At 37.1% G+C, this 27,524-nt stretch overlaps 1 protein-coding gene across 3 annotated transcripts in view; it reads left to right on the top strand.

Moving 5' to 3' along the window:
• ERG (ETS transcription factor ERG) overlaps positions 1–27,524 on the top strand; it is a 137,649-nt gene that overhangs the window by 70,652 nt on the left and 39,473 nt on the right. Inside the window, exon 1 of one of the 3 annotated variants that reach the window (XM_010228372.2) lies at positions 5,502–5,628. The exons of the other annotated variants lie outside the window; for them this stretch is intronic. Within the exon in view, the coding sequence (XP_010226674.1) occupies positions 5,611–5,628 (18 nt within the window). The 5' untranslated portion in view covers positions 5,502–5,610. Of the gene's footprint in view, positions 1–5,501; positions 5,629–27,524 lie in introns of those variants that run through there. 3 annotated transcript variants of the gene reach the window in all.

Raw genomic sequence — 27,524 nt, forward strand, 5'->3', positions numbered from 1 at the left:
GTTGTAACATACGTTGAGGGCAAAACCTAAGATAGAAGAAGGAAGAAATCTTTTTTATCTACTTTTGTTTAAATATTATCTGTCTGTCTCTTTATCTATCTATCTATCTGCCTAGCTACCTAGGAAAGAGCTGTGCATTGTGTGGTGGTGGAGGAAGCAATACAGGAGCTCTGTCAGACAAACCAGAGCTCTCCTTTTAGAGGGGCACCGAGCACCCTCTAGTGACTACATCTACCGAGGCCGGCACAGAGCAAGAGCCCAGCTGAGGCTGCCTATTTGCCCAGGCTTCTCCCCACAACACTCTCAGGGATTAAATATTTGGTGGGGAAATGTCCAAGGCATAGGGCCATGCTCCCCTTCTCTTCATTGTGGTGCAAAATCTGACGCTCAGGCAAATTAAGAAACATGAAGGCTTTGAAAGAAGGCTGAAGGAAATGTTACTTTTTATGGGATGACGTGTTGCCCCAGTGGATGGGTAGTAATACCGAGTATAATTAATAACATATAATAATATAAAATTAATATATTAATATAATAATCATGTATAATTAATAAAACACTTTACATAGGCTGCTTGCTTTGATGCATTAATTAGAATTTGGTGAATGCAAGTGCATTGCTTCACCTAGAATAACACCCTCCTCCCTGAGTCAACCTTGGGTTTTGGAGCTGGAGGTCATTTGGGCATGGGCAAGTTTCAGGTTTGGACAGTGCCTTTTTTCCCAGCAGGAGGTTGTCTCTGCTGCCTCATCCCTGGTTTCTAAATCAAATTTCCATGCCTGGGAAAGGAGCAGGCTCTTTAGGGACCCCTAGAGCCCCAGAAATTCTGGATATTTTGGAAGAGAGTTGGGGCAGAGCAATGGCAAATGGTGTCTGCCGTGGTGCGGAGCAGAACCTACCTCTGTGCATGGTAAAATCCCAAGGACAGAGGTGCTGTTTAGGGATACCCAAAGAGGTGGATCAGGCTACCAAAGAGCAAGGCTGCATCTTGCAATGCCTCCCAAGGCTGCCTTGCTTGTGAAACTGAGCTGTTCTTCTGGGCACCCTCGTTGTTCCTCTGCAAAAAGCCTGTTTTTGAGAGCTTTCATTGTGATGGGGGAAGAATTGCACTCTCTGCAAACAGGTTTATTGACATTTTCTTCAGAGCTAGCTTCAGCAGGAAGTCCTGCTGAAGGACTTGGTGAAAACTTGATAAGAGCGTATTTCGCCCTCATGCAGTGAGCTGAGTATGACCAAACCAAATAAACAGTCAAGAGCTACCTTTATGCAAAATGATCCTTTTGTATTTAAGAAAAAAATTAACTTTAAACATACACCTTTGTGGAGCACAGCTTTATTTTACTTTTCTCAGTTCTTTCTTTTAGTACCCACACCTGCAGATGTTGTATGAACACATACTGAACTCTGACCTGGGCATAAAACACAAGGTGAATGTGTCTCCATACATTCTCCCGAAGTTTGTCCCAGTTGAATTTAGAAAGAATTACTTATAATTTAAAGAAGTTTATACATGTAATGGGACAAAGGCAATGTTATTAGCAATGCTAATAGCATTTTAAAAAGTTAAAAGGGAAAGATACTATCCTAGCAGGGCATCGAATAAGTGTTGTAAGAGTAAAAAGCATTGTGGCACTAATGAGGATATTAAGAGCTCGTCTCTAGTCTTTTGTTCAGCCAAAGTGGAGAATAAAATTCTTGGTTTACCTCCCAGGCAGTAAGACAGATTTCAGATCCGTTTACATAGGGAATGTTGTAATATATGTCCTACATCCCAACATTCTAGTGGACATGATTTAAAAAAATCTGAGGACTAGCTTGCTTTTTAAGGCACTAGTGGTGTCTCAAAAAGGCATGAGAAATATTCACTTTGGAAATATTTTGCCTGTCTTTAGATCAGCCCATACATATTAAATATATGTGTAATTAAGCCTAGGAAGGCTGCAACAAGCAAAACAACTTTTTTGCTTGGGAAATTCATTATTTTTGTTTAGGATCTAGTCTAAGCACTTATTTTGAATGGTCAGACCAAAACTTTAGGTCTCTGCAGGGCTGATTTAGGTGGGCTAAGACTAACATAGGGTCAGAAAAGCACTTCTCTAAAGAGGGAGTTCTTGTCCTAAAGGTAAAAAGCGCTTAAAAGTGTTTCTATTCAGCCTGTTTGTATTCAGGCATGAACTTAAACACAGTTTTAATTTAAAGCAAGTGCAAAAACTCTTTTGATCAAGCAACTTAGGAATATGTTACTTATATGCACTTGTGTGTTGTTTCTTTGGAGTTTCTAGAGGCAGATTCGAATATAAAGGAAATCTTCAACAGAAAGTAGTCCAGACAAATTAGGGTGACAAATCTGAACGAAAGATTGTGGGGAGGATGTATGTTAGGTTGCTTGTGTGGTTTTTTAATACTTTAGAATGATTTTTTGTGTGTGTTTTCATTCTGTTGTTGACAAAGCTACATTTTTTTTAACTCACACATTTGTTATTTCAAACAATAGCATAGTTACCTAACATAACAAAAGATATTTTCTTTCTATTTAATCTTAACAAAACGCAGAAAAGAGAAAAATAGTAGAAGTGTTTGTATTATTTTCTTTTTGCAACTGGATGATTGTGATTTGATAACCCAATATTTTCCTTTCCTTATAATACCAAGGGTCTGTCTCACAACTGGATCGACACAAGCGTAAGCGCTCAGAAATCTGCCTGTGGGTATTAGCTTGAAAGTCAAATAAACTTCATTGAATTCTTTGGCACTGAATGTGTACCAGTTTAAAATGGCAAAATCTTGCAGCTCTATAAAACTTATGTAATAATAATAGAGATCAGCTAGGCATGATATTGCATGCCTTACGCTTCCAAAAGCCCTATTTGGGCTCTAGGAATCAACAGGAGGTTTATCTATATGGAGATAGCCTGGAGAAGGATCATTACTAAAGCATATGTTTGAACGAATTTGTTAGACCCTATCCACCAAAGACCTGGAATGGATATTTCAAGCTACTCAGTATGTTTGAGGGATAAGAAAAAAAAAATCATGGACTTAACTAGAGTGGAAGTCACCCAACTGAAACATTATACAACACTTTGAAATTTCAAGAAAAGAGTTCTAATCTTTTGGCTGTCTTACTCATTGTTTGGAGATGAAAAGGGAGGAAATCAACATCCCCATGAAATACAATTACTGTAAATTGCTTTCTTTTCTTACTGTTCATAATGAAAATAGGAAAGTTACCAGAAGCCACCTACTCCGCACGAGCCGAGTTGTTCAGTTGATGCAGGTAGCAAAAAGAAACTCAGTAGTGCAAAACCCCTGGGTTTATGCATTAATAAACTCATAGAGACCATAACTTACTGCACAGCAGTGCTAACTCTGATTAAGTCTGTAGTGACCAATAGTCACCTCTGCAGTGGAAGAAACAGCAGCTCCATAAAGCAGAGGATAAAATCAAACTCAACTTGTACATGGCATTGATATCCAGAGTGGGGAGGAAAAGAGTGAATGGAGGCTCTCAGTTTTGCCCTTGTGTCTGCATACTATTGGGGAAAAACATGCTGATTGCTGAAGGTAATATCAAATATCATCACCACTTACTTATAGAACATTTCAATTTATTTTCCTAAGAAGCAGGAGAGAAAGGCATTGGGAGACGGTGAGATCACCTAGCTCTGGTAAATTATGCTACTGCAAGCCTACTTCTTCCTCTTACTCTTTCTTACTCTTTCTTTTTAATCATACCAGATTCCTGAGACCTTATTACAATGAGAATTGTTTGCCCGTTGCTGCAGTGCTTTCAAATAGCATGTCAGTGGTTTGATACTGTTAAATAAACTAACTCAGAAGTCATAAGCAGGTTATGATCAGATCAACTTTTTAAAATGACAAGATTCTAAAAAAATAAAAATCTGTCTTTTTTATTTTTTCCTATAACTTTTGAAGGTCCTGTTTTCAAACTTTCTAGATGAAAACTCAGATTCTCTTGACAGCAAGAATTGCATCTTTCACAAAACAGAAGATGTTGAAAGACTCACGTGAGCAAGAGGGTTGTGCCACCACTGGATCCTGAGTGGTTCTTTGCATGTGCACTTTTATATTGGCTAGTGTGGTGGAAGCACTTTGCCTTTTTCTTCTTTCTTTCTTTCTTTCTTTCTTTCTTTCTTTCTTTCTTTCTTTCTTTCTTTCTTTCTTTCTTTCTTTCTTTCTTTCTTTCTTTCTTTCTTTCTTTCTCTCTCTCTCTCTCTCTCTCTTTCTCTCTCTCTCTCTTTCTCTCTTTCTCTCTTTCTCTCTTTCTTTCTCTCTTTCTTTCTCTCTTTCTTTCTCTCTTTCTCTCTTTCTTTCTCTCTCTCTCTCTCTTTCTCTCTTTCTCTCTCTCTCTCTTTCTCTCTTTCTCTTTCTTTCTCTCTTTCTTTCTCTCTTTCTTTCTCTCTTTCTTTCTCTCTCTCTTTCTTTCTCTCTCTCTTTCTTTCTTTCTTTCTTTCTTTCTTTCTTTCTTTCTTTCTTTCTTTCTTTCTTTCTTTCTTTCTTTCTTTCTTTCTTCCTTTCTTCCTTTCTTCCTTTCTTCCTTTCTTCCTTTCTTCCTTTCTTCCTTTCTTCCTTTCTTCCTTTCTTCCTTTCTTCCTTTCTTTCTTCCTTTCTTTCTTCCTTTCTTTCTTCCTTCCTTTCTTCCTTTCTTCCTTCCTTCCTTTCTTTCTTTCTTGTTTTCTCTATTAGGAGTTGAGCAGTCCTAAGTAAGGTCCTAAGACTTCGACAGGCTTTCATTCAACACTGACTAAGAAATGACTATCACACTCAGCTCAGAAAGAGAATTGCCAATGAAATCAATTCATTTTCATACATTGACAGAGCAGAGAAATCTGTGGGAAAAAAAAAAAAAAAAAAGAACATGGAAGTTTTAAGACTGCTTAAGGCATTCAGGCATTTGCTGAATATATATACATATTTTTTTGTGATTTTTTTTTCTCTGCGGAATATATATATATATATATATATAGTGATTTTTTTTTCTCAAAAAGAGAGAGGCATCACTTCCACTTACTTTTTCTCTGAGAAAAAATGTGCTACATCAGATAGAAGTGTCAATAGCTCAAGAATCCAGGAATGAGGCTGATGGACAAATATAGATGTGGTGTAAGCAAGCTAGACTTCATTAACATATTTGGAGATACACTTGCTGGTCCCAAGTCCGACTTTTGGGCCTGAATCAGCAATTCCCCAGCGAATAGTGTCTCTGAACCCAGTGCCGAATTTGGCCCATTCCATCTGACATCTGCATCCTGCCTCGACACATACTGCACATCAGATCACACCTGCCTAGGCAGTCATAGGCAATTGACTTCTTTTTTTTTTTTTGTAAAAAAAAAAAAAAAGTCACATATCATCAAGGAAAACAACATTGTTTTAGGACTCTTATCTCTTCACTCCCAAATATCCTGTTTCTTCGAGCTGCAGTGGCCAGGACCAATAGAAACCTCTTCCTGCCATTGGCTGACTTCATTTCCCAGAGTTAGCACAATCTCATCCGCTCTAAACAACCTCATCAAAACTTCTTTCTGGTCAGAGCGAAGCAAAAATTATTATTAACAATTATTAGCAATCAATAATCTTGATCACATTATGGCAAGCACTATTAAGGTAAGAAAGGGGTACCTTTTTATTGGCATTTTTTACAGAAATGTGTTCTTTGGTTTCCTTTATCAAGCTAGATAAGTTAGAATTGGGCAACACCCCCACTGCCACAATAGAGGACAACAAGATTTCCTTTGTACTGCCTAGTAAATTTCCTTTTTCCTACTCCAACCATCCGCAAGGCTTAAAAACTTCAAACTCGGAAAAAAATTGGGTTTTTTAAATTCACTGTTCAGTGCTGTGGATTGCATATGCAAAGCCCTTTTAGGAGAGCTTCGGAAATTTCTTGTAGACATCATTACAACAACTTGGACGGGTTTCGGACTGCAGTGAGGGGAGAGGGTGCTCGCCGAAAGGCAAAAAAGGGCTCCGAAGCGCGCTAACCTTTTGGATACTTTTAAAGGTTTCTCTTGTGGATGGGGACATGGATGCTAGCTCGCAGGAGAGAGCAGCACCAGCTCACTTCTGTACCATGTCGATGTTAATGAGGTGCTTTTTGAGAAAATCGATCCTGGTGCTCAGGACCACGCTTAATGCTATTTTAATGGTGGCGGCAGAATCTCCTGGGTGTGTTCTTTTTGTTCTGTTTTTTTGGACAATAAAATTCTCCTCCTGAGTTATAAATTTCTCTTGGTGCGTAAGTTTTGTCTTTTTAAGAATAGCTTTGCTAAGTTTTTCGGGTTGTGTCACTTAGAAAATTGAATAAATCTATATGTCTGTCTATCAAGTTTTTGCTTTTCTCTATGTTGCAATAGATAGCAGCTACAGATATAGCAATAGCTGTGATTAAGTGCAGAAGTATAACTGTAACTAAATGCTTTGTGATAGTGAAACTAATTGTACGTAAAGAGCAAAACAGCATGTACGGGGAGGACTCTGTCTCATTATATTATCAGATTTGGGATCAAAGTATTTGATTTCTTCATGGTATTGTGTATTTTTATACTTTTCTTATTGTGCCAGCAATTTAGCAAAAGATGTAGAGGAGCAGCAGTGCCTGGCCATTAGCTAAGTGGAGCTGCTGTTTGATTCCTGAATAACTTCTGCTTAGTCATTTATGTTTTAGTGATGATTTGATGCTTTACGTTAAATTTTTTGAAAAATGAAAGTATTGCCTCAAGACAATGTGATTAAACAGAAAATGAATCTTCCATATTTGTAGTCAGTGAGGCTTTCTAGAGTTTATCTATAGAGAAAAACATCTGACTACTCTGCTTTGCTGGCCAGTATCTATTATATGCTAAGCGGCTCCCAAAACAGCTGCGTTACCTTTGGCTTCACTGTGCAATTCAGAGCACAGAGGAGATGAAAGGATAGGACTCTATATGAAGATCTTGAGGTTCAGAAAGTGAAGTTTTGCACTGTTAAAAGAAGGTGCTATGTGCTGTAATAGTAGTACATGTGGAGTGTTTTGCATCTATTAAATAGAACGTATTACTGGGGAATTGTTATAATCAGTGGGAATTGGAATTTTTCTTCAAACACTATGGTGCAATTTGCCTAGATATTGTATATATTTTGTGGAGGTTTTGCTATTTCTTTTTGACATTTTCCCTCAGCTGAATTGTAGTAGGGTAAGCGATAACAGGCATTATCAATTTGTTGTTATTTTACATCTACTTTACACTATCAGGAAGAGAATATATTGCCATGCATTGTACAGCCTGTATACTGCTGGCAGCAAAGCCTCCTAAGTGGAAAAAAAATACGTTTTTGACTCCTCATTTGAGAGTGTGAAACCTGTGGGGGAAACATGCACAAAACCTTGTGATTTTGGCCCTCAGTGCCAGAAAGTCTTTATATTTTGTAGCAAGGTTTTTATCTATTCAAGCACAAAATGTAAATTGTTTGGGAAGAAATGACAGGTGCTTTCTACTATGGATGCAGGAAATGTACTCTGACATGAAGCTGACTGAGTCCCAAGAGATTCAATTCCACTTTTATATTGGGTATATAGAGAAGTTATTTAACTGAGGGAAGATTGTTGTAATAGAAATATTCTATCTGTAGGCCAAAGGGATGCTTGTGTCTTTGCTAAGCCGCTTTGGAATATGGTAGCTATTTTTTTTTGCAAATGTGTTCTCTGCTGGTGACAAGTAGCATAGTTTTTCCAACGTAGGCATCATGAAGCTATAGCTGTGAATGTAGAAAGCCTCACATGGGATCTCTGCTCAGGACATTTAATGGTCTTTTTTTTTTTTTTTAGGGAATCTGTAGAGTCATTAAGTGTGAAAATAGGGTTCTGAATGGCTATTTGTTTGCTCATAACCAGGTAGAAACCACTATGGATGCATATACGTTGTAAAGGTGGCTTTCTATTGTAGGTGTTTGATACATCCTTTTTGTATCGCGAATCTGCAGACCGTTTGGATACATGAGAAGCTAGACTGGCTTAATTGGGTCTAGCTGGTATATTTGAAGGAAAAGTTTATATAAGTTTTTTGCAACTGGTGTTGATGTCACAAGCCTGGTTTGGTTAGGAAATACATCTCTTCTCATACTCTAATTTCCTTCTATTGCCCCCCTCCTTTCTCCTTTCCACCCCTTGCCCACAGTGATAGGAAAAGTGGCATAATTCACAGCCCGGCTCAGTGCTGATAAGCAGGTAGAGCAGATTCTTTAACTTTTGCCACTGATGTCTTTGGTGAAGAGTTTCTCCTAAAAAGGAAGAAGCAGCTTTGCCTTTTCCTAGACTATGGAAGAGATTAGTTGTTTTAATTTTGACATTTCTGTGTAAGAGGAGCTATCTGAGCTTAAGCTTCTTTGTCTGCATGGTCCAGATTTTGGTTCTGTACAGTCAGGATGTGGATTATTTTTAGTATATTTATATCATCTACCTGATGCATATATGGATAATCTCACTGTTGCATCTTTTTTTTTTTTTTTCATTCTAAGGAAGAAAAAAAAAAGGCTTTTTGAAATGGGGAACCTGACCTAACAGGCACAATTTCAGCACTAAGGTGACAAGTTTTCTTCTGGCACAAACAGCATCTGACAGATGTGTGCGGTGGCACAATGATGCAGAGCAGTGAAGCCAAAGACTATCAGATCAATACAGCCCTATTAATTATGTATGCCACAAATTACAATAAGTACAATTTTAGAAAATATGAAAGGCTTCTGAAATAGACATTTTTTAATCCTTCTTAGAATTGAACAAAAATTACGCCAGTGTCACCTTGTGATGAAGTAACCATATTTGTCCTGAAGGTCATCCTATTTTTCTCCATTATCCTGCAGTGAAGGAAAGAATGTTAAATATAAAAATGAAGCTAAAATTATAATTCCTTGCCCTGTAGCTGGCCTTGCTGTATTTCTCTTCCTGACTACCAGTGCAAGAAATCTTAGAAAATCTTTTCAGTAAGTTATCTTCCATTGTTATTTCATCACACTTGTGAATATTTCTTTTACTGTAATTTACTTCTACACATGTGCATGGCCACTTTTTGTTATTGATTTCTAATATACTGTTGGATCGGAAGCTATGATCCAAGAAAAGAGAGAAAAGGGAGAAAAGTCTGTGTATCTGATAATGGACAGGAAAATCGCTGTGTTTTGTAAGTCTAGAAAAGTATGAATGTAGTTATTAAAGCAGCATATAAAAAGGCAAGACTTTTCTAAATCTTTCTAAATCTAAATCTATAATTTAACTTCTCTAAATTATAGCTTCTTTTCACTTCTTTTTTTTTTTGGGTAAGGTTAACTACTCCTGCAAATATTTCTAAAGACAAGGAAAGCTAAAGAAGGTATTAAAAAATCTGTTCTTGTCATATGGTAATGTTTAAGTCTTTGTTTAGAGGGTTCCATCTGCACTGGAGCCAATAGAACTAATACTGCAATTTGTATTTCTCTTCCTTGCATAAAAAAAAAAGATGATTCTGTTTTTGTTCATCATCTCAACTAGCAAATGACACAATGCTATACTTAAATTCATGCTGTAAATGGTCCAGTTGTCTTTGGTGATATAATCCAACTTTCTTAAAGCTTAGCTCACACCTAAGTGCTTTGGTGAACCAGAAACAAGAGCAGAAAGAGTGCCTTAAACTGCCTACCCTGAACTCGTGCTCTTTAATTCAAAGTTTCCACCAATTTCAAGGGGATTTTTTTCCAATAAAGGCAGGAGAATCAGGCCTATAATTACTTCCAGATAAAGCAATATATCTGACTGAGATTTGAATGTAGGTTTGCAAATACAAAATAGCCTTACTGAAACAGAAGAAGGTACTTAGGGACTATTACTTTGTTTTATCTTGCTTTTAATCAGCAGTCATTTAACTCTATCTATCTGGTTTGTGGCTATATGCACCAAAACTAAGTGCAATGTAAGGATTCTGTTTCCTAGAAGTAAGTCTGCAGGAAAGGAACAACAACTGGAAAATGCATATTCTTGACTGTTTGGGATTGTTTGTTTGTTTGTTTTTCTTAATAAGAACTATACGGTCTTGTAACAAAATGGTTTTCAGCAGTTCCATGTGTTACAAAGGGGCTTTCAGAAGTAACGTTAAAAGAATCAAGAGCCCTTAAGGAATGCCTTGTTGAAAGATAAATGCATATTTTTAAGAAACATGAGTGCCAAAAGAAGATATTTACTTCCCAAGTGACAGTTTATAATTCAGTGCAAATATATAATGCTGTTCCCACAAAAGGAAGTAGGCTTCACAATGTAAGTTTCTGATTATTTTGGAAATAAGCAAAGTGTGTAGGAAAAAAATTTGTGTTTATATCACTTTTATAATCTATTTTAACCGAGTAAAACAGATTTCCCAGTTTACAGTTAATTAGCTAAAAATTATTTTTCTTTAATAGATAGTGGTACAGTAAAAAATGCCACCAGCAATTACTCACATTGTCCTTAGTGATAATAGTCTGAAAAATGCTTGTGCTCTGCTTATCATTCTTCTGTTCGTAATACACATTTGTGTATTAGAGAAGAAATGCTGACTGTCTTCAAAACACAGGAAAAAATACAGAAACTTCAAAGTTCTTACATTAAAAAGTGATTAATCTTTTCCTTAAAGAATGGATGTGTCCTTATGTTTGAAAAGATTATTTTAAATGTAATGTCCAAGCCTGTTTGAGTTTGAATAGTGCTCTATCCTTTCCTCGACCTCCCGGCCAAGTAAAAGAAAAGCTGTACTGTCCTGTAACACAGCTCATCACAGTGATGAAAGGGAAGACACGTTTCAGGAAATTTGGTGAGATTCAGGTTGCTGGCCTGTACCACAAGATGGTTGTCTATCTCCTTGGCATGCAACCTTAGAAACTCAGTTGGTGATACTTACTATGCCAGTAGTTATCCTATTACAAATCGCTAGACATTGCTTTCAAGAAAAGGATATTAGTTGGTTTAAAACAAGTATTACTAGCAATTATTTCTAAGAACTACTGTGTTCAGACTAGTGATACTTCTTCTATTAACTATCATATAATAATTCTAACTCCTCTCAAAGTAAGATGCACAGAATGACAATTATGATCATAAAAATGTCATTAAGTATCAAAAGATTAAAAAGAATCATGGGTAATAATTAGCAGTTCTTCTGAAGAGTCCTAGGATGAAAGATACATCAAACTCTCATCCCCACACAGTGGACCAGACAAATTTTCTTTCTGGTAGATTTTGGAAATGAATGAAGGAATGCATATGAAATGATTTCTCATCTTTGACTGAAATGTATATTTATTTGGAGGGTGTATCTCAAACGTTTCTGGGAAATGGTGTCACTCAGCCAGTTAACACATTTACACTAAAAGAAGATGGGACTTGGTGAGGTAAATGTATGTATTGCTTGGTTAAGTAAGTAGTGTTTGATAAACAGAAAAGAAATGTTACAACAAATTGGAAGTATTAAGGATATGAGAATACCTGAAGGAAGGGGTGGTGAATTACTATTTATGGGAAGCAACAGCACTGTTTAAGTGACCTATCTGACTTCAGAGATGGACATCAGAAAATGAAATATAGGAAACAGAACTACAACTGGGAAGAAGTCACGGGAGTCTGCCTTTGCAGTCCTCTGCCTTAACTGCTAGGAATTATACTGACACTCAGAAAGGGAAACATCTCACTCTGACACACCACTAGTTAGAGATGTGCTGAGAGAAACAAGTGACAGCATTTAAGTCTTGTGTGGAAGATTATGCATCACCACAGTGATATCTCATAAGATTTTTTTAAACCTTGTTCTTTAGAGATGAAAAACATTTTTTTTTTTTAGATTATATGTTTATTACCTTGGTAAACAGTAAAACGCTGCCGCAGCAATTACCTTGATGATAAAGAGTCTGTAGACAGATACTTCCTGTGTTCATTTCCTACCAAGATAAGTCGCCAAAATCAGGGACTACCAATACAGGAAATGCTTTCAATAGGAACTTCCTATCTGTTAATATCTAAGTCACTGAAAAGATCCAAGTGCCTCATACTTGAAATAAAGGTAACGTCCTACCTGTTGCTGTTTAAACATTTAAGCCTCAGAACAATAGATCTGTTTGCATAAAAATGTAGGAAATTACAGACCAATGTTGTATTGGACTGTGAAACATCTGAGAGTTTTTTGAGAAAGAAATGGCCCTGCATTTTACAATACTGCAAACTAGAATGCTTTAAAATACATTGATATTCCATCAGACTAAAAATAAACAAACAAAACAACTCCCTCTATCACCTTGCATATTGCCTGCATCCTTTCTTTATTTATATGCATCACTGTACATTTTGCTAATGCCGAGGTAGTGCTCATCCACAAATAGTTCAGGGCATGCTCCGGATACATCTAACAGAAAATCACAGCCACCTCTTCTAAATCACAGTGCCATATATATTCAACTGAAACGACTGAAATGGAAATTTTGCTTCACTGTACAGAAAATAAAACTAAGACTAACCTTCTGTTAAGAAAAAGGGAAACCTAAAGCAAAAGAACACTAAACAGACCCTAAAACCTCAACTGCTAATAGCAAGTTCAGCGTAATTGCTTTCAGGCACATGAATAGTATGAATAAGGATTTAAGAAATCTGTAGTGAAATAGTCCAAAATTAAGTCAGAAGGATTTGGTCAATGACTTGACTGGGGCCAGGCTTCTACCCAAGTTATTCAGAATTTTAGCCCAAATTTTGTACACTGTTCTGCCAATGACTCCAATGGAATCACTCCAGGTTTCTGCCAGTGTGACTGAGATCAGTATCTTGGTCTTTCCCCATAGCGTTCAGCAGTGCTCTGCTATTGTAGTTTGATATATATCATGCTTATTCATCTTCAAAATAAAAAGACCCATTTTCTGGCATCCCTACACACTACTGAAGTGTGAGGATTATTGCCCTTCTCAGAATGGTAGTTGTTTAAATTCATGTTGTGCTCTAACAGGGTGTTAAACAGAGGATGGATTTATAGACCCTTCCAAAGAACGTAATAAATACATTTTCTGGAGCATCATTTGTCAGACGGCAGAGTCAGTCCTGTGGGGATCTGATTCAAAAACTCAAGTCCTGAAGATGAGGCCTGCAAGATGAAGTTAGTTTTGACAACTAACTTCCGCAAGGCCATGGATGAAGAAGCTCTAGGAAGTTGCCCCTTGGCTTTAGGTTCACTTCAGTGTTAGGGAAATGCATCCTAAAAGGAATGTTTCTGGGTCTTGACTAGCCAGCTCTTATCTACTTGCATAAATTTTTATTATTGTTAGTCCTTGGCATCTTCACATCCGCTTCCCTCATGCGTACAATATTCCCTTGGAAGTGCTCAAAATCATTGCTTTTTACTAATCAGATAGGCTCACCAAAGTATGGCCAGAGACATTTTTCACATTGTTTCCATACAGCCATTACCTTTTTAAAAATTTTCCTGTGATTTGTCATTGAGACATAGTTACATGTATCGTTTTCATGGAATTCAGAAACTGATTGTTTAGTCTATATAAGGGGGGAAAAAAGAGGGGGATCCTGTGCCTTTAATGTTGTTTATAACGGTTGGACAGAGCTTGTCAGGTGAAGGTTAATTGCTCTCCAGTTAAAGCAGTTCTCTGCACAGATGGGTTATCAGGGCTGAACACTCGTTACAAGATTAATCTCATTTCCGACAAGACTTCCTTTTCCTTCAACTGATTTTTACTCAGCCATTGGACCTGTCACCAGCCGTTAAAAGAAGGGTGGGTTACCTCTGGGATATTAATGCTTGTGTGCAGTGAAACAATGCAAAGTGTGTGTCATATCGGTAGGGAACATCTTTAGGAGACAGCACATTTTAGTGCTGTTCTGAAGGTCGAGATTCATAAACAACAGAAACAATCAGGAGCATTTGTTTTAACCCTCTTAATGAACACAAACCCAAGCTGAATCATCTGCAGGCTCCTTTTCCATGTCTGCTGTTCTCTAAGTGTGGTATTTTTAAGAACTATATTTTCATTGAAAATTTTAGTTAACAAAATAGCCACTTCTGAGATGTGGAACCCCTGGCTTCCCTTCTGTAGTCTCAATAAACTGATGGATGTGGTAGTTCAGTTAGTTAATACTGTTTCACTGAGAGGAAATGTGGCATGGTGGCCACTCAAATAAGTTCAAACTCTGAGAGTTTTATGTTGAGCTCTTCATCAAATTCGTGGAATTTGTCTGTTTCCCTAAGCTGGAGTAAATGAGAATGGAATATGCTATATCCAACAGGCTCATGTTGTATCAGAAGGATGTAGAGGAGGAGCGGCCATGTAATGCCCCAAGCTAACCTTTGACTTGTTAGCCAAGGGTACAGCAGGATCCCCAATCCAGGGTGATTCTGAGCAGTTGGGTGGAGGGTGTTCGAGGAGGCTATGGCATGAACACAAAGATCTCGCTGGAATTTTGGGTTTATTTCAGGAGCTCTAATGCAACAAAAATAACTCATCTTGGCAAAAGTCTCTGACTGCCAAGTTTCTTCCATGCAGCTTTAGTCAGTGAATTCCAAAACAATAAACAAATATTCAAGGCAACAAACAGGGTAGCTCTTATGTTTCCTCAGAGCTTCCTGTCCTAGCTTTGGATCAGCACAATCTTGCCCATTTAAGGTGCTGACGCTCTCTGTTACCTTCAGCCAACTTTGGATCAGGCTGGCTTGTCCCAGATGAAAGGACAGACTCAGGAGGGTCAGAGGCAGCACAGTGTTCATTGAATGGCCATTATAGATATGATCCATCAAACCATATGGGCACATTAAAGCATTTGAGCAGTTCTACTGATATTTTAGATTAAACGTGTGCCTAAGTGTGACAGCATGCCTGACCCCAAATCCAGCATGTTTTTTACCCCTGTTAGGATAGAGGTGTCTGCAGCACGTACAGTGCTGCGTTGTGTACGTTGTATTAGGCACTAGTGGGGAGGCTGTGCCCAGGAAAAGCTCAGGGAATTGTGTTAATGTAGAGAAAAAAAAATAGGAAAAAAAGAGACGGAGAGAGACATATCTTTGTCTTTATCTGAAGAATAACAGAACAAAAAAAAAAGCTCCCATGCATGGAGCTCCTGTATAGCAAGAATAGTGTAGTTGTATGTATTGTTCATAATACAGGTCAAGAAGCAGTTAATCTCCTGAAAATGATCCAATAAAAGTATTTATTAAAACTACTTCTTTTTTTAACTTGTATTTTGTAAACAGTTATCAATTATTGTTTAGTTTTGCTCTGTAGAAAAAGCATAACTTGTATAAAAATATATTTTTTTCTGAAAACCATATTCTATCTACCAAGTTTTGATGATTTTTTAATTTCCTTTTTTTTCTTTTAATCATTAGTGTAGTAACTTTATTACTGAATTCCCTTTTTTTTTCCAAATATTGGCCATATTAAATATGAATTTGCCCTTAATTTAGAATCTACAGGTTTTAAGAAAATGTACTTGCTACAGAAAAGCTGAACATACATATAAAACTTAAAAGAAAGGTAGACAGGAACTTATTCTCTGGATACCAGCTTTATAAACTCTTCAAAAGTATGCATTCAGAGCCGAAGAAGTTCAAATAAGCTAAGTATATTACTGCTTCTAATAAGATAACAGTATGATAAATCTTTGCAATCTTGACTAAATCTTACGAATTTCTGGCTGAGAACACAAGTGTAGTTGAAAGTCTTTATATGCAGCGGGTTGCAATTTTCATAAAGAGCCCTCAAATTAGGGTCTTGAGTCTCCACTTAGACATCTGAAGAAAGGACCTTGATTTTCCAAGGCAGCTAACCACTCAAGAGCTCCCAGTGTTTCTGCTGATTGAGATTTTGGATGAGGTGAAATTTGTAGGTGACCTGACAAGAATCTTATGTCAGTTACCTGCTTTTGGCAATGTCAGAATGACGACTCATTCAATAGTAGTAAATGAGTGAATAGTAGTTCCTAATTTTTTTTTTTTTCCTCAAGAAGTGAGGAAAGGAAAATTCAAAGTGTTTAGATCTCTTTTTCCTCCTAGGAGAAATCTTTGGCTACTAAAATAATATGAATGTAAGGCAGTCAAACAGTAGGTGAATTTGGATGAAGTTTCTTTGCTGTACTTGTACCTCCTTCCCAATCTGTACTGTTAAACAGCTCAGTTTTTCAAGACTTCTCCCATATTTTCCTTCCCAGTTTCAGCATACTAAAACAAAAAATACTTTTATTAGTAAACTGGTGACTCTGTTCCCTTTCAAACTCTTCAAACTTTTTATTTGGTGTTGTTTTTCTAGGTTTTTATTTGCATAGGTATCAATGGAGCTTAGTGGAGCTTTTGGAGACAAAGCTTCCACTCACCATTGCTACAGTGCAATTCTTTTGCATTTTTCTGTCTCACGTAGGAAGGGAAATTTTAGCTTCACACATTCAAAATGGGCTTGCAATGAACTCTGAATTGTAAAGCTGCATGGCTGGAAAGTGCGCTGCAGATTCGACAGTCACAGTGCTTTCTTTTTAAATGCAGTTTGAATAGGTATTAAATACATTTTGATATATAGTACAATTTATAAAATTATATGTATTCTGTGTGAATTATTTTCCATAATGGTACTCAGATTCTTTCCAATTATCATGCACTATAAATTTTAGCTGCCTCCAGATTTGCTTATTTTTGAAACATTTATCATATACTAAATCTAACATTTTTAGAACCCAGATTAGAATAAATTCTACTCCCATAAGTTTCTCGTATGGGCCTTCACAATGCTATTTTCCTCAGTCACAGAGGTTTAGTTTGGCCTCAGTCTCTGTTACTGTCAACTACCTCTCAGAGCATGAGTACTTGCCAATTTTTATCAGGAGTCTTAGGGTATTTGGTGGTTTTCCTAAAGGGCAGTTTCTTAAATGATGTGAATACTTGAAGAACTCAGCTTTCACTTACAAAAAACCTTCTAGTGTTAAAGACCCCAATTCTATCCTAAAAGTTTAAAAGCTAGAATGAAAGACAATTTAACCTATAGGGAGAAATATGTTTGCTGTGTAGTAGCTAAACTGCAACTGAGCTTTAGCTATAATGCATCTCTACATATGTTAGTGGCAATTTTCTCTCCCAATTTTGCAATTTCTTGAGCTCAAACGATTTTATAACATTGAAGATGATCAATTAAATGGGATGGCAATTTGCTTGAATATGGTGAGTGTTAAGTAGGATGTGTGTGAGCCCAAAGGTGTCATTTTCTTTTTTTTTTTTTTCTGGCTGCTGTGCTGCTCATTTTCCCAGTCAAAAGAAAAGGCCTTTGAGAAGTTCAGAAGATTCACTGACAATGCAAGGAAAAATGCTGGAGGAGGTTCTATATGAAACTTCCAAGATGAAGGTAGAAAGCAATATTCAAATTAATTTAATGATAAGAAATTTTGTATTTTTTCAGTTAAAAAAAAAGAAAAAAAAGGAAAAATCCAGGATACAAGAGAAGATGAGATTATCTTCAAAATCATGGAATATTAAAAAGTAATATGTGCTATATTCATCACTTTCTCATCTGTTTTTAAACTTTGACCTTCACATTTTCAAAGCTTGCAACTGTTAGGCTACTTTTTTTCTGACATGAAAACTAATAATCTTAGATTTTCAGCTGACTCTATTCACCTCAAAAAGAAATATAATGAGACTGAATATTAATTATTACAGTTGGCAACTACAGAGTCCTAAAAAGGAAGTTTGATAAATCCTCAGAATTAGCTCCTTAAAAATATTAGTTAAGAGATATACCAAGTAGGATTGTATTTATGCTGAAAATTAAACTTCCAATTTTGCTAATGACACTAAAAGTAAAAGCTGAGGAGGAGAAATTATAACTTGATAACTTGAGTCCAAGTGCACTTGGAGCACTTATAAAGTGCTGCATAAGCAGCTGAAGCAATAATAATGATTGCAGGTCGATGCTGATAAATGCAAAATAAAGATGGAAAAACAAAATCTGTCAAGAAACTATGTAGAGTCTATCAATGATCGTAAGACAAGGTTTTAGACTTTTGGAAAGTATCAGCTTAGTGCACAGGAGACATTAAGAGAAAAGAAAGAAACAAGAGTCATTATATAATTAATTTTCATGATAGTGAATATAAACTATCTCCAATATTTCAGAAACCATTTGCAGTCATCAAACTTGTGTAATAAATAAGAATGAGGCCAAGCAGAGAAGAGGTCCAAACCTAAAAAGAAAGTACCATTTGGGGAGCAGAGGGCATACCATTTAGCAAAAATCTAAGTGATAACATGTCAGAAATTCACGCTATTTGTTGGCTGAGAAAAGACTGCTCTGAGATGCCCTCTTTTGTCCTGTTGTTAAAAACCCCAACAGAACTGATATGAAAAATGCATTTAACTAGCCACTGCTTTTCTAAGATTTATCTTCTGTATTTGGAGTAATATGAGCATTTTAAAATCTCTCCATTCTACTCCAGTTTGTTACTCAACATGTTTGCTAAATATCAAAAGCTGATACTATCTTATTTTAGATGACAGAAGAAATGTAATGCAGAAGCTTGAAGTAGAAGTTCTCTGATCTTCAGAATGTTGTTTTTTTAAAATCTTCCCTCTTGTCGCATTCTGTTCTGATTTACGTTCTAAGTTTCCCTAGAGCCTATGGTTTTGATGAACAAATGTCAAAAATATCTCTAAACTAAAAAAGAATAATAAACATCTGTATTTATGCTTGTACACTGCTCCAAAAAGCTTCCACCCTTACCTGTGAAAGGTTTGTGTCCATACACAGAGTTTTTGAAACACTAACCAATGGATGTCTCCTTCTATAAATCTTAATCACTCTGCATATTTCTAGCACATCAAAGTCCTCATGGGTATTAACTATGTTGTCTCTGATTTTTACAGTTTGTCTGGATGACTTTTCATTCTCCAAGCCTTCCCAGTTCTCTAGCCACCACTGGACTTCTCCAGTTTCACAGGCTTCAGCCCATTCCTTAATCATCAATATTTTTTCTCCCTGTAGATTTCTGTGATCTGTTTTAGGACTTCATTTCTTCCTCTGTTTACTTTTTCACTCAGGTTCTTTTTTCTCAGCTTTATATAATCCTCAGTTGCCCTCAACACATTTTCAAAGAACAGAGCTGGCTCCATACAGCCTGTCCTCTAAACACACTTTTTCACACAAACATCTTATACCCCTTCCCACCAGTAACATGGTTCACCTCACTCTGCAAGCTTAGATCCTGGTGATGTGCTTTTGAGAGTAGCTTACCTATGTGGGAAAATATTCCTTCCCGAATCATGAAAACACAGGAGAAAAAAAAAAAATCACACAATTCAGAAACCTTCCATTTGTATACTTAATAGCCTGCTAATCTATCCTGTTGTTGCTGGCCATGTACAGGATGTTTTGGCTCTTTTAATTCACATGGTGTAAGCCCAGCGGGAACAGAGAGATATGTAGCATTGACAGTCAAAGCAAGTTATGTACGCTCCTGCCCTGGACACTAATAGCTAAGATAGATAGAGAAGAAGGGAGAGGCTTTTTGACCTGGATCCACAGATCTTTGACGAATTCACTGTGTCTGGGAAAAATCAGTACTTCTGTGTTTTCAAAAAACCCCACGTGTTTCAGGTTCCCATCTTGAGATATGTTCAGCCTGATTCTTGGTTTCCCTGTGAATTGGTGTCATCATTAAGTCCTCTTCGCTTTTATCTGCCAAGAAATCGGGCATTATAATACTCATCTGAAATTTTATAGGCTGGCACAGAGCTCAGTTAAAGCTGAAGCTTATGAAGAATTTTTGGAAATAATATATTAAAGACTGTTACTTGCTTACAAATAGGTCCATTTATATCAATAAGAAAGCTCATATAAAAGGTAAACATGGAATGCAAGATTTTTAAGTACCAGGTTTTGAAACTAGAAATGCAGGTTGCTCTACAAGAGCTGATGGTCTCGCTAACACCTAATCAGTCTACTAAGAATTAGAAATATCCTTAGTGATTCTAATAGGAATACAGAATCAGGGATTTCAGGCTTTAAAAACTCTAAATAAGAATGGGATTTTCAAACAACTGATGCATTTGTGTATGTGACAAATGTAACTTTTAGAATATTCAAAATGCAAAGTCTATTTGCAGAAAGAAAATGCAGCACAGAAAGATGGGGCAGGAATTTAAAATGTTTCTAGCAAATGCTTTCTTTATAGTCATGACCAAATTCTGAAGCTTCAGAGAGTAATAAACAACTTTAAGACATGTCTGGTCAGTGATAAATTACTCAACACAAGGAAGTGAAAAATCTTTCTGAAGCCTTAGATCCATTTTCCATATTCTTACAAAAGATTTGTTTTTTTAAAGATCTGTTTTAGATTCTAGACTTACTGAAGTATCTTATAGCAGAAGCATTCAGAAAGCTTTTAGATATTTAAAAAAACATTCACAAGAGACAGCATTCTCGTGGTAAACCCAAGCCAATGTTTCTATTAAATCTAATGGAGTTAGTGCACTGTGAAAAATTAAAAACCACTTGTTTTGGTCAAAACTGTGGAATCATCGGCAATCAGTTTGCATTTGGCTATCTGCAGAATTACAGTCTAGATAAATTTGTGCTTTGAACACATAGTTCAAACATGAGTACCTGAGGTTGGGCATCTGTGAATGTACGTGTGCATCATATTTATTTACTTGATTTGCAAGGCTATTAAGCATCCACAATTACCAAAACCTCATTAACTGGATGCTTTTCAGTTAAACTTTATGATGTATTAAGAAAACTCCAAGACTTTCCTTTGTCGAATTCCAGTCTTCAGCCTATTAGATTTTCGGGGGAAAATGAAACAGAAAAGCCTACCTTTCTGCTCTCATGTGAAATGTTGTTACTGAATTGCTGTTGTCTTTAGCTTACCCCCACTGCTAGCAGCTCATGACATCATCAAAAGCCAAGCTCTCCCATTACATTAGGGCAGGAGGATCCTGCTCATGAGCAGTCAGGACCGTGTTTCCACTAGTGAGATCATGGAATCATAGAATCGTTAAGGTTAGAAGGGACCTCTAGAGGTCATCTAGTCCAACCCCGCTGTACATGCAGGGCTGCCTAGAGCACGTGGCACAGGACTGTGTCCAAGTGGGTTTTGAAGTGGGATGTTCTGCGTTACGAGATGCACCTCCAGAGCAGCATGCAGGGATATCTCCTCCCACCTTGAATGGGGATCTGTTCTGCTCTCTTGGACTGCCTCATGCTCCACAGGGAGGAATCAGCCCTAAAAGGGGGCTAGGGGCACTGTCTGCACTTGGTATTTGGTTCACATCTTCCCCACCACCATGGTTTTTTTCAGCGTGAGATACTTAAAGGATTGGTCCTAGGCAATTAAAGGGCATCAGAAATGTGGGAGATTCATGTTGTGGATGTAAAGAGGGAGACCGACTAGAGCAGAGACATTTAGAGAAGCAGCAGAAGAAACCAGGACAAGGATGATTCCTGTCTAGACTTTCAGTTGGGCTTGCTCTGATCTGTGCTAAATAGTTGTTTTCTCCCCTTTCCCCTTCCTCAGTCTTTTCTCTCTTTCTCCACTCCCTGGCTTGGGTAACATTCTTTATTGTATCTTGCATAGCTCCTTCAAATTAAAAAATAACCTTTGCCACAACTGAGACAGCCACATTGGTCATACTATGTACTTAATCTGTGTTTTGTATCCCTTGCCCTCAGTTTCTGTCCAAAGCATTTTGTGGCAAGGTCTATCTAAAGCTTTGGCATAGCGGAATCCCTTTCAGAGTTGAGTCCAGCACAACAGAAGAGTCCTGACTAGTAAACGGTCCTGTAAATACTGCATTTGAAAACTTTTTTTTTCCTTCAGTACCAGAGCAGTTTAAAACCATGCACTGGAAAGGCCATACATCATGACATGAATGTTGTCCATATCACCTTCTTTGTAGGATATGTCTTTTATATTAGTGCCAAGTCCCTGTTTACAAGGGGTAGTATTTTGGACTGTGGATTTTAATTGCAAGCAATTACCAAGTCTGTGCATTTTCATCAATTATCAACAGTAAACAGAAAGGAAACAATTTTTCACTGCAAAAGCAGACTATCTCCCTATTCAAAGATTTCAAAGCTTGTTAGATCTACGAATTGGGGAAATGCATTCCAGTCGCTGAGTTTATTCTACAAATTGTTGCTTTCTTCCTTGCACAGTTGTCACAAATGGCAAGACCTTGTTCCTTAGTCAGTTTTTATTCTGGGTTTATAACCTTGACAACCTAAATATGGAAACAGGATTTTAAAATGGCACAGTGTCATTCATCATTGACTTTATCATACATGTCTGAATGAGTGATATGCATTATACCTATGGGAGTTTAGTGTATGGGTTTTCTTGATTTTCTGAATACCAGCAACTTGAAGATTGCTTAGGCCATCTGAGAACTAAACTAATACACTCTCTGGTTTTCCCTTCTTATAGAGCAACATATATCATTTTGCTTTATTTAGTCCATGTTTTCATTTTTATTAGATTGCAGAGAAGCATAAATGGTGTCTGTTTACATTACTTGCTGATTCAACTTGAAATTATGACCAAGTATGGCTTGAGTAGTCTATAAAAAGATATGGTAGTTTCTGGCTCTCAGACATATAAAGGTGTTCCTGGAAGCTCAAAACCCAGAGTGCAAATCAGTTAGCCTTCTGGATGATTTTGAAACCTCAAATCCTTTGAAATAGTTGGCAACTTGCCTCTTGCATATTTACAGTTACACAACTCTTCCTCTCTGTGACTTTTAAAAGTTCCTTCTTCCTTTTTTTCTTTAAGTCCCTTGGCAGCACTGAAACCGCTTCTTTCTCTCCCCCACTCCAGACCTGCCCCTGTAGTTTTCTCTCCTTGGTATGGCACATTGTTCTGTGGAAATAGGTTGTTTTGAGTTCACACTTTGTTTTCCTGCTGTTTTTCTGGGAAGCTGGATATGGCACAAAAGATATGGGAACAGCTTGTAGGAAATGGGCTTGTTTGGGGAAACAAAAGAGAAAGAGCCTGCATACCTCTGCTGTATGTTTTAAGGCATAGCAGCTGATAGTATGTAAAGTCATGTTGGGAGTCACTTTAAAATATAATCCAAAGAAAAGTAAAATCTTTGTTTTACTGTATCTTAAGCTTTACATGCATGCAGCTTCATTTCTCATAGTATTAGTCATTTGGTCGATGTCATTAGTCATGAGGTGTGGGGAAATATTTTCTTTTGCTGTATCTCAGTGCTCTGGACTTGACATTGTCTTCATTTGTGTTGGCTTTCTTCGTTCAGTTTTCGTGGATGGCAGCAAATAGTCTTTCTGTTCTTTCTGGTGTTAATGTTGGTGTCACAGAACGGTTTTGATAGGAGTGATAATACTCTCCATCACTGCCGTGGAAGGGATATTGCTACAAGCAAACTTGCAGGATTTTTCTTGTTGCCATGTCAGTATCATCATGCATATTTTGCTTTTCTCCTTCATCTGTGCTATTAAAAACAGGCCACAAGCTCTTACTTCTGTGTAATAAACTAAGCAGCAAACATGACTGCAGAGCCACAGGAGTTACCTGATGTAGGCAGAGTTTGAATTTGTGAGGTCTTCTGTTAGAAAGAGAAGAATGGAAAAGATGAAATTTTTCTACAATAATTTTTTGTTTGTTTGTTTCCATGTTATAATTTTAGATTGCTGATTTTATTTAGAAACACTTTAAAAAGACAGTAACAGGAGGTCAGTTAAAATCAAACCACAGGTTTAGTAGGGGTTAAAAATTTCTTGAGTGACACAAAGTAATTTTTCTGTGTGCTGAGGTTTTTTTGTTGTTATGTTGTTTTATTTTGTTTGGGAAAAGACAAGGAACATTCACTCCTATCTTTGTCTCTCATCAACCTGAAACAACATGTTTCTTCTGATCTGTTGGTTTGACTATTTTTCTTAAGTACAGTATCAAAAGCTAAAGCAATCTCTTTGGCTGATCTCACACTTAATACCAGAGCTGAAACAACAATATCCTTAAGTTATACCAGTTCAGCAGAGTGCATTGAATATGCTTAAACTTAAGTATGTGCTCAATTTTACTGTTATTTCACTAAGCACTTTTCTGTTATTTTTTGCACACACAGTATGTCTTAATACTGTGCAGTACAACCTCATATTAATTTGACTAGTCATGTTTTGAAGCAAATGACTAAAATAACATGTGCCGAAGCATGAATCCAGATACTCATTAGAAATAATTAGAGGAAAATAGGTTATATGTTATAAAGATTATAATGACAAGAAGCCAAATTTTACATACACAGTGGGCATACTTGAAATTCATTCTTAATTTGGAATGATTACATATTCCATATGCTCATAAAAACAGGAATACCATGAGAAGCATGTTATTTATATAAATGTATATGTATATTCAATAGATACGAGACACGTAAGAATCATAGAATCAAAGGTAGCTGAAGAAAAGGAAGTCAACCTAGTAAAATCAAAAGATTTCTGGTATAATATTCTGCAAAATTGGAGAGAAGCATTGAAGTAGCTTTTTAAAGAAAACTGTGGCAGTTTGCATTTTAATTCCAGTTTTCTAATGCAGAAGACTCAGTCAAAAACATCAAGAGAAATGCATTTGGAAACAAATAAAAACTTTCTAAATAAATAATAAATAATAAATAAATAAACATATCTTGAACAGCATATGTTAACAAAGGTTATCAAGCAGGGAAATTAATAAATGTTGAGTGTGACAAATGTCCTTTAAATAGGAAGATGAGGGTTATAACTATGCACGAAGATGGCATCCAGAGACTTCATCAGGCTGCTGGGATGGGTGAAAAGTTCTCCATTCCAGGGGCTTCTGAGGAGGAGGCTGAGCTTTGGCAAGGTGGTTCTGCAAATGCCCATGAAGGGTTCCTCCTCCTCCTCTGTCTGTAGGCTGATTGCTGTGTCTGGTCCCTGATTTGGTGTGGCTTTAAATGGTAACATGCCTATGGACATCCCTTTGCATTCCCACAATTTCTTGGGGGCAGCAGATTGTTTCTGGAGCATTTCCCACATGTTCTTTCCCATATCTGCTGCCTCTGTGGCAAGAAAGTGAATAACCTGCTGTTCATGCACATGTACACCTGCAAGCACACGTATATACACATGGACGCGTGCGTGCAGTCTGTGTGGAGGGGACTCAGAGGAAGGGCTGGGTCACACAAAAGTTCAGCTCATGGCTCTCATCCAAGTGTTATTTCCCTTATGCTACTAGACATTCATAAAAAGCAAAGGCTCATTGGAAAGGAAACCACTTCAGATGCTCCTTTTAGTTTTACCCCTGCTGTTTAATTATTTCATCAATGCACTGGTTTTCTAGCCATTTCTTCATTTCTTCTTGCACATTTTTCCTCACTTGACAGAAAAGTTTATGGCATATAGTATGCCTTACAGAAAAATCATATAATCAGTATGGTTGGAAAAGACCTTCGAGGTCATCGAGTCCAAGCATAAGCCCCTCAACACTCTACCTGTTAAACCATGTCCCTAAGTAAGTGCCTCATCTTCCCATTTCTTGAACAGTGCCAGGGACGGTAACTTCGCCACTTCCCTGGGTAGCCTGTTCCAAAGCCTCACCATTCTTTCCACACAGAAATTTTTCCTAATATCTAACCTGAACCTCCCCTAGTGCAACTAAGGCCACTTCCTCTTGTCCTATCAATAATTATTTTGGAGAAGAGACTGACTCTCACCTCACTACAACCTCCTTTCAGGTAGTTGTAGAGAGTGATAAGGTCTCCCCTCCCAAAATATTTCGATGTCTGGATTATTTTTACTTTAAAATTTATTTGGAGATTGAGGGTGAGATTATCTGAAATGATTTGTGCATGTATATACATACGTGCGTATATAATGGACATGTATAATTGCATATATAGCAATAGCATAACAGGTATTAAACCGAGAATGAATGCAATGTATAATCTTGTAGTTTAGACTAAATAGTAGGAATAGAGATGCAAATATTACCTGCTTGCTATAAACTTGGGCAAATCTTTTGAATAAGACAGAAAAAATCACACAGTACATTTTTTTTTCCTTTAAGACATTTTTTTCAATAAAGTTAACAAAACCAAAGTACCATCACGGTCACTGTTTTCAAGCAAAGCCTTGTAATCTCAGAGAGATGGTTACTTTGAATGATGATGCAGTAATTCATAAAGACGTGATATTCAACTGCTGGGGGCTACCTGTGATGCTAAAGACACAAAGAAGAAACACAGAAAAGACAGGATTTCATGGCTAGAATGTGGTTGGTGTCTTGGGATGTGCAGTTGGTCCTGCAGATCTCAATATTGTTGTAATTATCAAAGCTGCCAGCTTCAATTCCATTCTGACTGGGCTGTGGTCAACTTTACAAACTGTAAAATCGACGAATCTTTTCTTGAAAGATTGCTGAGAAAAAAAGATGTTTATACTTTTTAACAAAGTAGAAGGAGCAGAGCTGGTCCTTCAGATTGGTACCGTCCTACACAGGGTGAAGGCAAAAGTTAGCCCCAGACTAATGCAGAAATGCAAAGACATTTTGTGTGGGAGTTCTTCCAGTTTTCTAGCTATTTTTTAACCCTAGAAGCTTGAGGGAGGTAAAAGAAAATCTGAAGCTTTAAAAGTTCATAATTGACAATACTATCAAGATGAAAAGGAAGAAAAGTCTATTGTATTGACTGAAAAAAATAGCCATTCAAACTTCAGTGCTGTAGTACTTTATATGGCTGGAAGTACTAAAATAAGCACACAAAGCTAGAGTTTCTTTAAAAATGCATGTACAATATACAATCTGCAGGATGGAATTGTGTTCTTTTCTGCCCTTCTGAGTTCGGACTGACATAATCATGTAGAGACACACATTTTGAGCTGACCTGATCATTGTGTCACACAAGGTGTATGGCCACGTAGCCCATTTAGCTCAGACTCTGCTCTAGAGATGCTAGAGCACGACAGAGATGTGCTGACAAAGATGCTTGCTGGGCAGGCACTGGAAAAAAGGGGTGCCAAACCCACGTTCTTGGGACGTGTTGGAGGACCCCCACCTGGTTCGGTAATCTGTTTTCTCTAATTTCATATATAAAGCATTATAAAGCATATATGCTTCTTTTTTTTTTTAAGCATTGGCTTTATAAGCCACAGTTAGAAGATAAGAATTACCATTTATTTCTCTGAAATATTTTAGAACTGAAGTGTCATTTGGTGTGATCATAATATTTGGATTCTGACCAATATCCATTACCTTCTTTTTAGATAGGTAACACACACTCATTGCATCAGAGCACAAAGCCATATATTTCCAACCAACCAAAGAGATCTCATAGACTTAACATGAACCTAAGTGGTTTACAACCTTCAGCCCCAGGAGCCTGATTACTAAAGCTACAGGTGTAGCAAATTAAACGTGGTGTTGCCTCATTTGGTAGTTTAACAGCACTCTGCCTACGCAGAAAGAAAAAAAAAAAGGATTGGGAATCATCATGGTATAGCACTAGATTTTCTGCTTTATTCGA

This window comes from Tinamus guttatus, unplaced genomic scaffold (assembly GCF_059628265.1).
Source record: "Tinamus guttatus ecotype Peru unplaced genomic scaffold, ASM5962826v1 Tinamus_guttatus_pri_ptg001602l, whole genome shotgun sequence".
Taxonomy (NCBI): domain Eukaryota; kingdom Metazoa; phylum Chordata; class Aves; order Tinamiformes; family Tinamidae; genus Tinamus; species Tinamus guttatus.